Source organism: Argiope bruennichi, chromosome 9, assembly GCF_947563725.1.
Source record: "Argiope bruennichi chromosome 9, qqArgBrue1.1, whole genome shotgun sequence".
NCBI lineage: Eukaryota > Metazoa > Arthropoda > Arachnida > Araneae > Araneidae > Argiope > Argiope bruennichi.
In genome coordinates, this window is record NC_079159.1 from 5,126,025 (window position 1) to 5,141,959 (window position 15,935).

General features: G+C 29.6%; 2 protein-coding genes across 4 annotated transcripts in view; one reads left to right on the forward strand and one right to left on the reverse strand.

Annotated features, from left to right (window-relative positions):
• The window catches only part of LOC129984506 (uncharacterized), a 28,906-nt gene extending 24,322 nt beyond the window's left edge, over positions 1-4,584 (forward strand). For both annotated transcript variants that reach the window (XM_056094400.1, XM_056094399.1), the window contains one exon: positions 2,292-4,584. In XM_056094400.1, the coding sequence (XP_055950375.1) occupies positions 2,523-3,635 (1,113 nt within the window). In that variant the 5' untranslated portion in view covers positions 2,292-2,522 and the 3' untranslated portion in view covers positions 3,636-4,584. The remainder of the gene's footprint in view (positions 1-2,291) is intronic.
• Positions 4,585-4,995: 411 nt separating this feature from the next.
• On the reverse strand, positions 4,996-15,512 carry LOC129984352 (innexin inx2-like). Of its 2 annotated transcripts, none has more exons than XM_056094220.1 (2): positions 15,340-15,512; positions 4,996-8,098 (listed from the first exon to the last, which is right to left on the reverse strand). In XM_056094220.1, the coding sequence occupies exon 2, from the start codon at positions 8,086-8,088 to the stop codon at positions 6,982-6,984; it is 1,107 nt and encodes a 368-aa protein (XP_055950195.1). In that variant the 5' UTR covers positions 8,089-8,098; positions 15,340-15,512; the 3' UTR covers positions 4,996-6,981. The 2 variants fall into 2 exon arrangements, with proteins under 2 accessions (XP_055950195.1, XP_055950194.1); XM_056094219.1 differs by lacking the exon at positions 15,340-15,512 and adding an exon at positions 13,614-13,701.
• Positions 15,513-15,935: the final 423 nt, after the last annotated feature.

Here is a 15,935-nt window from a genome sequence, read left to right on the forward strand (position 1 = left end):
TGTCAGATTCAATCTCCGGAATCAAGAAAGTGATAGAGGATTCACTCATCAGCAACCACTCTAAAATATACAGCATTTGCTCTTCATCCTTTTGTTACACTTGTATTATAAATTAGTCCGTATTATAATTTGTCGTATTGTATTTGTTTGCATTATAATTTGGCCCAATTTTCAATTGCGTCAATTATATATTTGACATATAGTCGTTCCAGATCATTCGCATCCATTTCAAATTTGACCTCTACATTATCAAAAATATGTCTGTATCTTTTTTTTTTTTTTTCCCCTCAATTTTGAACCATCCCATCGCCTTTTTGTAACTTTGTCCATCCTTCATGAAGTTTTTCCAAGCTCTGCAATAAAGTCTTGAAGATGTTAACGTTCTACCGAAAATGGAATTACTGCAATGTGAGTTTTGCAGAATCGCTTTTACTAGTTTCAGCGTTAAACAGCAATTTATTTACTGATAGGAATTTGATGGGACATCTCCTCAATCAGAAAAATCTTGCTTTTCTGCACCGAACTTTCATCGCTTGTAGCTGGAAAGGAAGAAGGCTCTGAATACAATATTACCTATAGCTCTGGCAATCAAGAAACATATAATTTTTAGGAATATATACATTTGAGAAAATTATATTAAAATGTTACTTTGCTAAGTTTGCAAAGAATTCAACGAATAAAAGAATCATAATTATAAAATAATTTCGTTACATTTAATGAGTTTTTTTTTTCTTTTGGAAATAAGATTTATCGAGTCAATAAATTTAACCTCTTTATTTCGGTCTATACCTATACATACTATACTGATCTGTACATTTAATAAATCTTACTACGAGAATGAAAATTGAAGCCAGGAGTATTTCCTATGAATTTAAAATAAAAACACGCCCATAGTTCTTTCCAATTCTATGTAAAACCATCGAGTTTTCGGAAATAATAATTGATATTTTAATACTTTTTGGCTGATGAAAAATGCTTTAATGTTATCAGATCGAGATCTTATATAATCTCATTTCCTAAAAAACAAGCAACATTAATTTTTTTTTTCTATCGCAAGTTGTACAAAGAAATCTTTCTATCCAGCATAGTTTAAATATGAATTAAAAATTTCCAATTAAAAACTCCCGTTTGTATGTGAGCTGGAAATTTTTTTTAAAAATACATATGATAAATTACTTTTATTGTTAATCTCATAGTTAAAACTGTTTCTTTCTCTGTTCATATTTTGTGTTTTAAAGATTTGCTGTTAAACATAAATTCACGAAAAATTTGAATTTTATGCATTTATGAAGTGTTTTTTCATTTCGATATTTACAAATTATTGTTGCCGCTCTTTCACTTCCTGCTCCTCTTTTTCAATTTTGATTTTTACAAGAGATACTTTTTTCTTTCTATTTTGTATAATGTATATTATGTTTAAGATAAACTATTATGATTAACAATATCTTCATCACTGCTTTTCTCTTTTCTTCGGTTGGATTCCTCACAAATAATATTCAACTGTCCATTTACTAAATTTTTATTCCATACGATGAAGTGCAGCTATCATTTTCAGAAAATCACATTTTATATTAATAAATTTATATTCTTTTAATCATTTTCTTCTAAGTTTGTTCTAAACAACTACGAACCACAAAATATCTATATCTATCTATCTCACTCTCTTTCTCTCTCTATATATATATTGAGTGTTATTTTTAAGTGCATGCGTTGTCATTAAATAACTGAATGAAATTTTTATTTATCGATTATTTATTGAGGTTTTATTGATGTAGTTATAAATGTTATAGTAAGAATACATCCTATAAACACTACCAGAATAATTTTTTAAACTTTTAAAATTTTCCTTAATTTTTTTTCTCAAATTATATGATCTTATAAATTTCATCTAGTTTTCCTTGACCTTCATGCAATGGACGTTACAACAAGAGGTCATTTTTTTAATATCCATTTCTCAAAAACAACTTAAAAAATAGAAAAAAATAGATGTAATGGATTTTTACTTTTTACAGCATTCATAATATATATTTATGAATGTTTTATTAATAATAATAGCTATAAATACTTTCAAATTAATTATTTTAAACGTTTAAACTTCCCTTAATATTGTAACATTTTCTGAAGAATGATTTTAAAATTTTAATTTAGTTCTGTCTTGACCTCTATGCAATGGGCGTTACAACAATCAGAGATCATTCTTTAATATCCATTTCTCAACAACTTAAAAGTAAAAAATAAATAAATGTAATAGATTTTTACTTTAAAAAACTTTTTCCCCTTTTTATTTTTAGAATTCGTTTGCTTGATTAAAATTTGTTGAGGAATTTTAAACTCCTACCTGATGATGCAGAAGACACCTGAGATTATTCTTCCACTTCCCATCAGTTTGTAGAACGCATGCTGCACGAGGTTTAACGTCCATCAAGCCTACGTATACAAAGGACTCTCGAATCGGATATCCTTTGATTTCGAATCAAATAGTATCTACTAGATCGCCACGGCCCTTCATTAATTATTTTGCCATGAGTATCACCTTTGTACCCAATCTTCAGATGATGGCTTGTGTACAGACAGCTATCCCTATACTGAATTCTCCTGAGATACAGAAATTAATAAATTGCTATTCCCTTGGATGTTCTGAAAATATTGATATGTGTAATATGATTGAAAAGACGGCAACGGAGAAAATTCAAAATTTAGCATTAACATCTCAATTGCAAGCGATGGTAAAAGATTTTCTTATGAATATGTTCTCTGAAATCATCGAATGTAAGAGCAACTATTCCTTGTTTTTAACTGAGTGGGCCAGTCACGTTAATCAAAACTTTAAATTTTTCTGGAAATCTGACGGAACAATAGATCAAAGGAAGTCGGTGAAGTCATTGATTGAAAATGAAGATGTAAACGTTAAAGAACGGTTTTTGTTGGCAAGCAATTATTGCTTGATTGACGCCAGTTTGAGCCTGTGGAAAACTATGACAGAAACACAAAACATTTTTTCTCCATTAGAATTAGAATGTCATCGGCTAGCAAAATTTTGGATTGAAATATTTAAAGAAGAATCTTCGCATTCGAAAATATCTCCTCAGATTCTAGAATCATCGATTTTGCAAAATAATGTTCATATGCTACGTTACGTCATGCAGATGTTGCCATATGAAAAGCAACGTCCTTATTTATTAAGTACAACATCGAAAGATGATATTAATGCTAAAGTTATGATTTTTTGTTTGTCTCGGCTAGACGAATGTGATCAAGAAAAAGTTTTTAAAAATTGTCCAATGAAGGTGCTCCAATGTGTTTTGACTTGGCCTTATCAATATATGTTTATGAATGTGGCGAATCGTTTGTGGGCATATCTCTCCAAAGAAAGCTTTTGTGATATACTTTGGCTGATTCTTCGTAAAATGATGCACCAAGAATGGTCAGATTTTAGGCTTATAGAGAATCTGAAGGAATTTTGGTTTGAATGTCCCGCTCATTTCAAGGAATATGCGAAACAGCAATCCGTTTTCGGACTGTTAATAGTCATACTGCATTGTGATATGCGCTATTTTCCAAGATGCGAGCTCAACCAAGCTTGCATTCGAAGTCTTGAAGAATTCCTCCATCGAATTTGTCTCAATGATTTATGAATATTTAATTTATTAAATAATGTATATATATTTCAGTCCTTGTCCATTTCCTGTTTTACTCTGACTAAAGTGCTAGAAATAGTCCAAACGAATAGTACGAGAAAAAAAGAAAGGTTACGATTTAAGTAGTTGTAATACCACATAAAGACTTCTCGTTATGAACCCTATAGATTTCCCAGAAACATTGACTTATCTTTAGCTATAAAACTTCATGAGAAAATGAGATGTTGCAAAGCAAAAACTCCAATCCTTCTACTCTGGCCCTCTCCTTATCTATTGTAAGAATTGTTGCTGAATGAAGCATTCAAATAATACTTTTTATTTTACAGTTTGGTAGAAATTCATAATGGTAGCAGTTAAAAAAGAAAATGAAGTTTATAATCGATATGTTTTGTTTCTTCATTTTTTTCCCCTGATAAATTCTATCTATCCTATAACACTTTTTCTGATTTTATTGCTTTTGCAACATGGATTTCATTGGGAGGGAAGAATGTGACACATTCTTTGTTGAGTTTCATTCGCTTTTTTAAGAAAATCACCTACTCGCCGATTCCTCCCTCCCCTAAAAAAGACAATGAAAATAATTTTACTGGAAAACAGTAATAGGAAAATTATAATTGGCGGAGATGTTTGCGATTAAAATGAACTTTCTGTGACTTCAAAATGAGTTCGTCCTCAAAATGAAATATCTGATATTATCTACAGTTTTTGCCAGCTAAGCAATGAAGTCATTAAACATAACTAATAACAAAATTTGAAAAAAAGAAGAAAAAAAAAAAACTCGGTAGAAGTAGGGAATCTAAGGAGTCCACTATTTGTTTTTTTCAATAGATGAACCCTTATTTAAATCACATCAAGTTTATAATTTTAATCGCAAATATCTCCTCCAATTTTGCTGATAACTCTACGAACTTTGAGGTGTATTTTCCTATAATAAAGAGCACATTTTTCTAACTGGACTTTTTAGTGGAGTTCATTTATTTTTCGAATTATTTTTTTGTATTTCGCTCCTTGAGGTTCTTCCATCTGTAAATTCAACATTTTCACTTCTCTAGATATACGAGAAGCCGTTTTGAATTTAAAAGACTTAAAAGGCTTTTACTATTTAACTTGTATATACGTATCTGAAAAAATATCTCAGAAACTGAATGATTGACATATGATTGACATAATCCATTACCTTGCTTTAAGAAAGTATTTCCGATTGAAAACAAATAAAAACTCATTTCAAAATTACTTTTTTATTAATTGTACAAACGACATATCAAAATTTTAATTTCACAAATAACTTTTCCAGTTACAATGTATAACACTCAAGAAAACCATTACATATAAAACGAAGGCAGGGTATCTATCTAGTTACAACGGTGGGGGAGTAAAAGGTAAATAAAAATATTTATTTTTATTTTTTAGCCTATTTTTAAAACCCTATTGAACTTAATGAAATCTTCTAAATAGTTTTAAAAATTGCGAGAAAATCTTATTTCAGAAAAGTAATGTCTGAAAAAAAAAATCTTTGCGTCCTGTGTTTTAATGCTACTTCTTTCAGCTGATTCTTATAACAATCTCATTTTTAAATCAATTGGTCATTTTTAATCCTTCCCATTAAAGATCCGTCAAAAGAAAAAAAAAAGAAAAAGAAAAAAAAACAATATCTTTTCTTTGGTATGGAAGATAAATAACCACAACAGAATTGAATTTCCTTACATTCTTGACTATAATTTAAATTCGAGACATTTTTGCAATAGATAGATACCCTACACATATAAACGCTGTAGAAACAAACATATAAATGTATCAAAACTATTCATGAAATGAATGCACTTTTCTTATTTAAAACATGATTATAAAACTATCACAGAGATTTCTCACTGCAGACCCAGAATTCTGTATGGACGGGGTCCAGACATTTAAGCTTAAAATCGAGATTTAATTACCTTCAATGCGATTAATATAAAAATATTTTTGGATTATGAAATTGACATTCTACAAATGAATACTCAAATAGCTACTATTATTATTTAAATTATATTTTAGTTTATTTTCACAACGTGAATTGATATGTATATAAATTTAAACATATAATCGATATTCTTATAGCAGAAATATATTGATTCAACTAAAAATGCACACAAAAATACAATTTAAAAAAATAATAATACAGATACAAAATACAATACAAATTTATAGGTCATTTTTTTTAACTAAGTAAACCATCCTGATTGTATAAAATTAATTTCAATTGATAGTTTGCAAATTAATAAATTTTTATAACAATATATTTATTCCTGTCTTTTTTAAAAATTCAGTTAGCTGTAGATCTATATAACAATAGTTTCAGTTTTTCAAATTTCTTCCAATTTTAAAGTTTTAAAATAATGAAATCTAGTTTGGAAGAAATGAAATTAATATTTAGGCTTCTGCAAAAATCAAGAATTCTTAAATAAGGCAAACTGCAAAAGCATTTTTTTATGTGAGGAAATTTGACTTGATTATTTACTTAAAAAGTGGATGACATCACTGTATAAAGAAATTTGCCTCATATTCTTGTCCTCCAAGAGAAACTGATTCATACGATTCTCGAAAACTAATCAAGAAAATAATTAAAGCACCAATCATATTCATTTGTTCACAAAGGTATGAAAAAGGATATGACAGAAAAAGCATGCTACTTAAATAATGACTCGAATCCTCGAATGACGATCAATATCCTCAATACAAATTGTTAGGCTAAAAATGAAACTTTTTCTAGCAATTTCAGTTGCTGTTACAAATTGCAATAAAAGTAGGTACTGGCACTTAAATAATTAAATACAAATCATTAATTAAGCTAGACATTAAGATTGAAAATGACATGTATGCAATTTTCAACTATAAGTAGAATAATTACGAGATTGAAAATTATTTGAAACCTGATACTCACACTACTTTACATATTAAAACTATAAAATTAAAATTTAATCTCTCATAGTAAAATAATATTATTTAGATAACATTTTACACTTCCGAAATTAATTTGAGCTTTTACTGAATGATTAATAAAATTATTTCAATGAAATTTCTGACTTAAAGTTAAGAAAAAATTTTGATAGGTTTTCATTTAATTCACTTAATTTTCAATAAGTTTAGTATCCATATTAGAGTTGATAGACTAAAATTTTCTTCGGACTCCTATTCATAATGCAGAATTGCACAAATGCTATAAAGTACTACTACTTTTCACAGAGCAGGACTAATATGATTCAACTGACAGAAACTGCAAAAAATGAAAACAATCAAAATGACTGTGTCAACTCTCTATATGATAAAATTAAGTAAATACTGTGAGCATACGGAATTTCATATTCTAAAAAGTAGCGGTAGGAAAACCATTCTTTCTTTCAAACATGCTCCCGTCTAACTCTTTCGCCAAATCATTGACAATATCCCTGAAATTTTGAGAATCCACATTCTTAGCCAATAAGTCAAGTAGAAGCCAGTCGCCTAGTGCGAATTTCTTGACAACAATTTCCAGATTATCGGGATCGCACAGGGAGGTGCGAGATTTTGTTGAAAAAAATCGGACGGTTTTGCACTTGATGGTAGCAAAGCGATAAATCAGGGCCAAACCAGAGATGATTGCGAGAATGACAAACCAGAACCATAAAAAGATGAAAATTTTCTCGTTGACGTTGTTGATGGGCAAAAGGCACATGGAGTCGTGACGCTGGACATCACCTGAAGAACCGTAGCGGTGGAAAGTGCACTTGGTGATTCTAGGAAAGACTTTGATCATAGGGTCATAACGAACCTCAGGCTCCCACTCGCTAAACCCAATGACATTTATACCATAAGTAGAAAACTCTCCACCTAAGAAAATATCCACGAGGAATATCTGTCCAACAACATTAACAAAATTCATGATTTCGGCTGCTACGAAGCAATAGAAATACATGCCATTTTGACGAATTGTGGATAAGAAATATTGCACAATCAGCATCCTGTTTTTCACCTTAGCCTCTTCAGACACAATGGGAGAATCGAGCCCCAGGATCAAATTTTTGATACGCCCTCCTTCCATTGCCTTCCAGAAATATTTTGGGATATAAAACATGATGCCCTGCAGGAACAGGAAAAAACAGACCCACTGATAATAGGCATGGTACACTCGTTTCTCACCAGGTGTATATTTGTCTACTCCAGGATAGGGTACTTCATCACCAACTTTCTTTTCCCATGCATCTGGTAAGCTGAAAGTTGTATGTATCCAACAAAAAGTGTTCAGCAACTTTGTCGGAATGTCATCCCTGGATATGCAGTCGATGGGGTCCCCGAAATACTGCTTGCCGGTCACGAGGATGCTGAATGCTATCAGCATGCCAGCGGTGACCTTGCAATGAAGAGTGAAAGCCCAGTTGTCCACTAATGTTGAGCTGCTTCTGAAGAAGCTCTTCAAACTCGAAAACAAATCCATCGTTCAAAGTCTGTAAAAATAAAATGTCCAATCAGAATGCTTCTACGCAAAAAGTAATGTATAATATTTCATTACAAGAATAAATACAAAAATTGATAAATATAAAAGAAATTGATAAATATAAAAATTGTTTTTTTTTTTTGAAAAAGTAAAAGGTAATGCATAGAATCCCATTACAAAAGTGTGCAAAAATCGACAGAAAAAATAAAAAAAAGTATTGTATAGTATTTCATTATAAGAATAAATAAAAAAAATCCACGAAAAATAAATAAATAAAAAGTAATGCATAGTTTCACATTATAATATTACAAAAATGTGCTCAAAAAATTGACAAAGACAGAAGAAAATGGTACAGAGCGAAATGGTATGCTAAATTTTATAGAAATAAATATGCTTTCTTTTTTCCCCATTTGAATGTATTGATTTCCGTAGGTGTCTGTTGAAGCATTATAGATAACATTTATACAAGAACCAAAACAGAATAGGATAAGTAAAAGTTTTAGAGTCTTAAAGTAAACATTAAATACTACAGTACAAGAATATGTTGGTAAAAAAAGAATTTCAAGTTAGCAAATTTTCAGATTAAGAATTTATTAGAAGTTTTTATTCAGTTCTCGTGCTTTAGCAAAATAAATAAATTTATTTCAAGATTGAAATGTAAGAATAGCTCTCAAATCAAAAGATGAAACACACTAAAATAATAGAGTGAGAAAAAGAAAATATTAAAGGCGGCATATATTATAACCCCACCCACCAAACAAAATTCGTCTTTAGTAGTTAAATGTCGTGAAGGGAAATAAAGGTGGGCAAATTTTAAAGACTGAAAGTGAAATAAATGAATTTATTTTCATAAATAATAATAAGAAATTTTTAAATTAAAGAAAGAAAGATAGAAAATAAGCAATAGACAAAAAAGTGAAGAAAATTAATAAAACTGAATAAGAGTAGAAAAAAAAAGTCTAAAAGAAAAATAATTGTATGCAAGAACAAGAATAAGCTTACAGTTGCTAGAAAATGCAGTTTTACGTAACAATTTATTTATAAGCTGACTAATAAATAAATTCCTATCTTGTTATTTTGAAATACTAAATATCCTCTTTAAATAATTTTTAAAACAATAATTGCCGGTTTCCTTTAAGAATAAATTTCATAACTGTTTTTTTTTTTTTGAAAATTTTATTTGAAATAACTGAATGGGCCCCTCCCCCACGAATTAAACTGATTATATTTTCTTTTTCTTTCTTTTTTTGAATTAAAAGAAATAATAACACTAATATGAATAATTATAAATATATATTGATAATATTTCGAAATTAAGCGGCACGGGAGATGACTTTTTTTTTTATAAAATATGCAAAAAAAATTTTATTATTATTATTATTTTTTTTTTTTTTTTTTGGAATATGCTTATTTAAAAATGTTAGTTAGTTCCGCAACATTCTCCAATGGAGATCACTATGAGTCTTAGTGCAAAACTTAGTCTGTGTAAAACAAATATTTTTCCTTTAGTTGTATAGAAATAAATTTAAAATAAAAATAAAAGCATCTCGAGATGCAAAAAGAAAAATTTTAAATATAATTAAAAGCAAAAAAAAAAAAAACCCTGGGAAATAGTATACAAAAAATATATAAAACAAAAACAAAAACTCTAAAAAGAATTGGAAATAATTGGCATATACTTAATAAATATTTTTATCAAAATTTATTAAAATTAGACAAAAAATTATGTGAAAAAAAACTGGTATACCTGAAAAGTCAATTATGAAGTATTATAGAAAGAGTATTGGTGCAATTTCCATTTTTAAGTTATTGAGAGAAAATTTTTCAACTCATTTTTTATTTAAAAAATCGAATTAAAACTTTCAAAATTATTATTTTCCAAGAAGAAGCAATATGCAATGGGTCAAAATTTTTGTAGTTCTTAGAAAATTTTTATATGGCTTACAAATAAGTTGATAAGAAAATAAAATGTAAGAAATTAAATTAAATGAAGAAAATTTAAAAATATCCAAGAAGCAATACCAAGTAATAATAACTTTAAAGTTGTTTGAACTTTAAAGCAACTTTAAAGTTGTTTGAAAATTCAAATATGAGTAAGATGTTATCTTAAATTTATGCTGATAAAAGGAATTCTTATCGAGATATATTTAAGAAAAACATTTTTAACAAAGTTTAAAATAAACAACCATTTTATTAAAAACAAAATTACTTTTCGTTGTTTGCATTTCAGTATTCATTTAAATAGACTATCACAAGAAATAAAACTTTTATCTACTTTGCTGCATTGTAAGAAAAAAAAAGAATAAAATTATTTTAATGCTGCAAATAAAATAAACTAACAACTTACAACAACTTATAAACTTTTTTTTTATTGATATACTAATTTCATAAATACTAACAAATTTATATTAATAATGCTTCGGAATTAAAAAAAACAAGCAATAAAGCAGGCTCATCATAACATGTTATTTTACAAAAGTCAAATATGTAAGGTTTAGTGCAAAGTAGGGATTGCAATACCGGTATACCGGGATACCGAATACCGGTATTTTGAGCCATTTGTACAATTTTATAATACCGGTATTCACAAGCTTAAATACCGGTTTTTCGGTATTTACTAGAAATTTTTAAAACTGTCTCCACTATATATTCAGGGATCGCCAACATAGCAAAATAGTATACGTTTTTGTTTTTATGTCTCCCTAACGGGCGAAATTAATTAACAAATTAATGGCTTAATTAATTGTTTAAATCTAAATTAGCGAAACATGGATTATCCCTGAAAGAAGAAATTGTATCCATAATGACTGATGAAGCAACAGTTATTAAGAAGATTTGGAAAGTTGATTGGTGCAAATCAGTAATTGTGCTATGCTCATGGAATTCTGTTAGGAATAATAGATGTATTATACCAAAAAAATAAAGAATAGAAGAATCCAAATACTGTGGATATAGAAACTTCGGATTCCAACTTTGAAAAGAGTAAGAGTGAGAGTGATATTGACAATGAAGATAATGACAATGTAATTGTTGAAGAAGTTATTGCTAATGAGGATGAAATATTAACCCATCAAGTATTGCTTATTATAATTTATAAAGTTCGGAAAATTGTTAAGATATTTCAACGTTCTTCTATAAAAGATTACATATTATTAAAATACATACTAACTGAAAATAAAACAGAATATATGTTAATATTAGATTTTAAAACACGTTGGCACCGTTTACTCCTAACAGCACACATCACTACCTGAAGATTATATATTACATTCAAAAATCACACAGAAGAAAGGCATATCAAAATAGAAAATATGGTATTTACATAATTATAATGATTTTTAAAATAAAAATGAAAAAGAAGAAAAGTAAATAACCAATTCAAATCTGATTAAGTTTATAGTAAATTTTCTTAAAATTTTTTACCCATAAACCTATCCACATTCAAAAGAATTCTGTTCAGTTATCGAAGATTATGATAACACTAATATCGATAGTGAAAAGGAATTGTCTCTTGAACAAAAATTAGAATTAGCGATAAATAAGAAAATTTCAACGAACCAAAATACAATACAGAAATCAGCTATATCCAAAACCATCCGATAAGCGATTTGAAGATGAGGGATTTGGAGGTAAATACTTGGACAGCTAGTTTTCGACAGCTAGTAATTTTTGCACAAAATTACTTTTCAGGCTTAATGATAGTACAATCGATGCATTATGTTTTTTAAGATCACATTTCAAAAATTTGTATTAGTACCACAGACTGAATAGTGATATTTTCAATTTTTTGTGATTTAAATAAATAAGTTGTTCCTTTACTTTTGTGTAATTCTTTAGATACTGTTATAATTTATAAGTTACAAATTATTTTTGTAATATTTACCCTTTCTAATAAAACTGGAAAATAAAACAAAGAAACACGTGTGTTTTCTTTCTTTTTCTAAAATTTCTAATACCGGTATTGCAATCCCTAGTGCAAAGCCTTTAATGCCAACTAGATGAAAAGTTTTTATTTAGCTACACGATTTTATAAAAACACTATTTTTAGTACAAATTGTTCAAAAATGCATGGGGAATTATAAAAATGATTCAAATTCAAATAAAATATTAGCTTATGCAATCATGAAATTGCTCACAAGGTATATTAATTGAAATAAAAGGCAAAACTGCTAGTAACGCATGTAATAATCATGGTACTAAGTATGTTAAGCATATTATAAACTACAAAACGAAAAAATATTTAAAGTAGATTGAAATTTCTGCTCGGAAACATCATAGCATATAAATATTGTAAGCTTGGTTCGTCTATTTTTTATTTTTTTAAAATTTGGTCGTAATTATATAGAATTACTCAAATGTACCATGGAACGTGCACCCACAAAAAAGTATTGAATATCTTGCAAAGCGAATGAATTCGGATCCATTGCATGAAAAATAAATTGCTATGATTTAAAATCATTTTTAATAATTTATTAAATTTATAAAATGATTGTGCGGAAATAAATTTGATATCGCTGAAAGCGTTTTTTAGTCACATGGCTATAATGGATGGAGGCATGGAGTATCCGACCTAATGTGGCTGAAGAGCAGGCCGGATAACGAAAAAGCCAGACTTCCTACGAAATCATTTCTTTGTCCCCCGATACCAGAAGTCAACTTTTTTATATTAAAATTCACTGTTATATTACGTATTTTTCTACTTGTTAATGAGTACTAAGTCCTCCATTTATCTCAATGTGAATGTAGCAGCGGCCCGGTGAACTATAGAAGCAGTTGCCGGTAACGTGTCGAGTTAAAATAGAAGGCTTTGTACTGGTAATTTATATATGTTCATACACTGCACGTTTCAAGAAGTTTATTAGAGAAAAAAATAAGTAAAATGATATAAACTCTTCACATTTTAACATAAATTCTGTTATGCCTAACTTAAATGCAGGAAACATAAACAAAATATTAACGTAAATCGTTGGACTAATTCTTCAGAAAATTGGCTCAAATTGATTTTATTTTTCACTGATAAATGATTACACGGATATGAAAAAGTAACCTTAAGACAAGATTCAAAACTTCCATTTTTGGCTTTTAAAAAAGTACTTAATAGACGCCTTGCCTTCTTGGTTTAATTACGATAAAAGAAAACTACGCCGGATAGTACACATGCCGGATAATCGCGAACTGGATACCTGGGAGTGTACTGTATAAATAATAGACACCGAAATTATTGAGAAAATAAATGAAATTTCGATTCGTTTTCAATTGAAAATCAAGTAAAAATTTAGAAAAAGTCTTCTACCCGGGTAACTCATTTATCAAATTTGTAGCTCTATGGAAAATCGATCCATCCTATACAGCGTCTCGCACGATTTTTTATCATTCATAAAGCGATTTGCAGATATCATGCAAGCTTATAACCATGATCACGATAAAAAAAAAATAATAAAAATCATCTAAATAACTTATCAACACATGATTATTTTTATAATTGTCGGAGCTCATTCCGAAACAAACATGAAATATTAACTTACTCGAAGCTCTTGAGACCCAAAGGACCGTTGCTGTTTGCCAGACAGCTACACGAGGTAATGGGGAAATATTTTACAAAGTGGGCGGTATTAGTAAACCCTCGGGACTTGCTTTTCTTAGAAACCCCTGACTGATAAGGCGACCTCTCAGGGTCAAATTCCGAAGGTTAACCCTTCGCCGTAGGGGCTGGCTGGGCAGGGAGGCGGGGGGCAAATATCTTTTGAAAACATAGTGAAGGAAGCGATTATCCCTTCGAGCAGAGTGGGGGGGGGAGAAAAAATGTATTTGGCAAAAATAAGTAAATAAAAAGAGAGATGATTTGTTGTAGAATTCGAATATGAACCTCACAATGAATGAGATCTTCAATATCACCAGCCTGAGGTCACATCAGATCTCTCAGATACATGGCTTCTCATTTTCTTCTTAAGCCTCCCCAAAAGTTAATCGTATCTTATAGATATGGGACAACCACCGATATTTTGTCTTGTTATTCATCCGACATTTCAAATCATGTTTTATGTTTTTAGCGTTGTCAGTCATCACGCTTGCATTCAAAGCGATCACAATCGCACGTCTCAAGGAGGCAGGCCTGCCAAATTCCGAAATATTTTGCTTCTTATTCATTCCGGTATTTAAAAGTATATTTGGAAAATCAATCATGAATCTCACAGGTTCCAGGCAATCATGAGTGGGTTTTCCAGTGACATGCTTATTTGAGTGTATATTTATATTGCTAGGATGACGTTTATCTACCCCGGATATTAATATTATTTACATTAATTTTTTCTTTCATTTTCATTTTTTATTTGAATTATTGAATATTCGATTATTAAAGAAATATAATTCGCAATCGTTTGAAAAATGTTTCGTACGTTATACCATGATAGAAATAATTTGAAAACTTGATCATGTAAATTATGTTGAGATATAAATTTCAGGCTATCTAGTTTGATTTATTATATTTAATTGTAAAATTTTTGAACAATCAGTTCGATAACAACATGTTTTTTACGTTAATAGATTTATCATTTTTATATACAAGAAGAAATATCAGTTATCCTTAAATCTTCAATGTCTGTTTTTTTCCTACTCGCTAACATGAACATGGAAACAAGGAACGTGAAATCAGTCTCAAGACAATTTTAGTAATCACACTTCTTCAATCCATTTAGTAATCAAACTTCTGTATTCGAAATGCGAAATATGCTACTTTGTGACGTGACGCATTTGGCGTTTTCTGTTCATTCCCCTGTGACAAATGTCGAACTCAAAACACTCATTTTATTTAAAAATCCAATACCCTTCTTTTATAGGAATACCACGCGATAGACGATAAATTGCTACGTAACATGTCTTTACTGCATGCTACTGATATCACACGATTCATTTATCATTCCATTCAAACAATTAGACATTTTTTTTTGTTTGTTTATTAGTGATTAGAAATTTATAAGATAAAGATTAAAAGTTTAAGTCGATATGATGAACTTTTGACAAGATAACGAATGAGTAAAAAAGAACCTAATTATGACCCTCGCACCACACATACTTACTTCACCACTGCTGGTGACACAAGGTGAGTCACAACATAATGTAGGCTTAATACATACATAATGATTTTAGCGTTAGTATTAAAGCATTTTATTAAGTACACCAATATTTTTTTTGGAAGTTTCCAATTAAATTTAGAAGCAGAATTTAAAATAAGGTTGTAAATAATGTACTCACCTGTTACAAAATTCCACGTCTTGGCCTACTTTTACCAACAATAGCGCTCAGAATCTGTCAATAGAACAACTCAGTGCGGACACAACCAGTGGCGAAGAATGGTATCTGGAAAAATCTGTAAACCACACAAGTGGACTTTGTTTTCCACTCCCCCTTGAGAAACCGAATGGTTTGACCAGCCTGAATTCCAACTTTTCAAAACAGCTTGCCTTCAATCAGGGGAGAGAAGCGAACAAAGAATAAGAAATGTGCATTACTGAACCTCCCTCTCACTAGTGAAAGTGAAGTCGACCCCCTGCCCTTAGTAACGGTCAGTTCTCAGAAAAGAATTTTTAGGGGAGGTGTTGTATTTCTACTTTTGTTCGCAAAGTTTCTTCATGGAACCTTATAAGGGGAAGAGTTTTATTTATTGGAAACCTGTAATACGAAGGCAGATAACGCGCGTTATGTGCCAAAGTTATAGCATATCATTCAGAGTGACAATGGAATCTCTTTTATTCAATGTGAAACTAGTATATTATCTCCTGAAAACGAGATCGTTTGAAAATAGGGAGGAAACTAGTAGGAGTAGTCTTCTCAAAACTTTCTAGCGTACT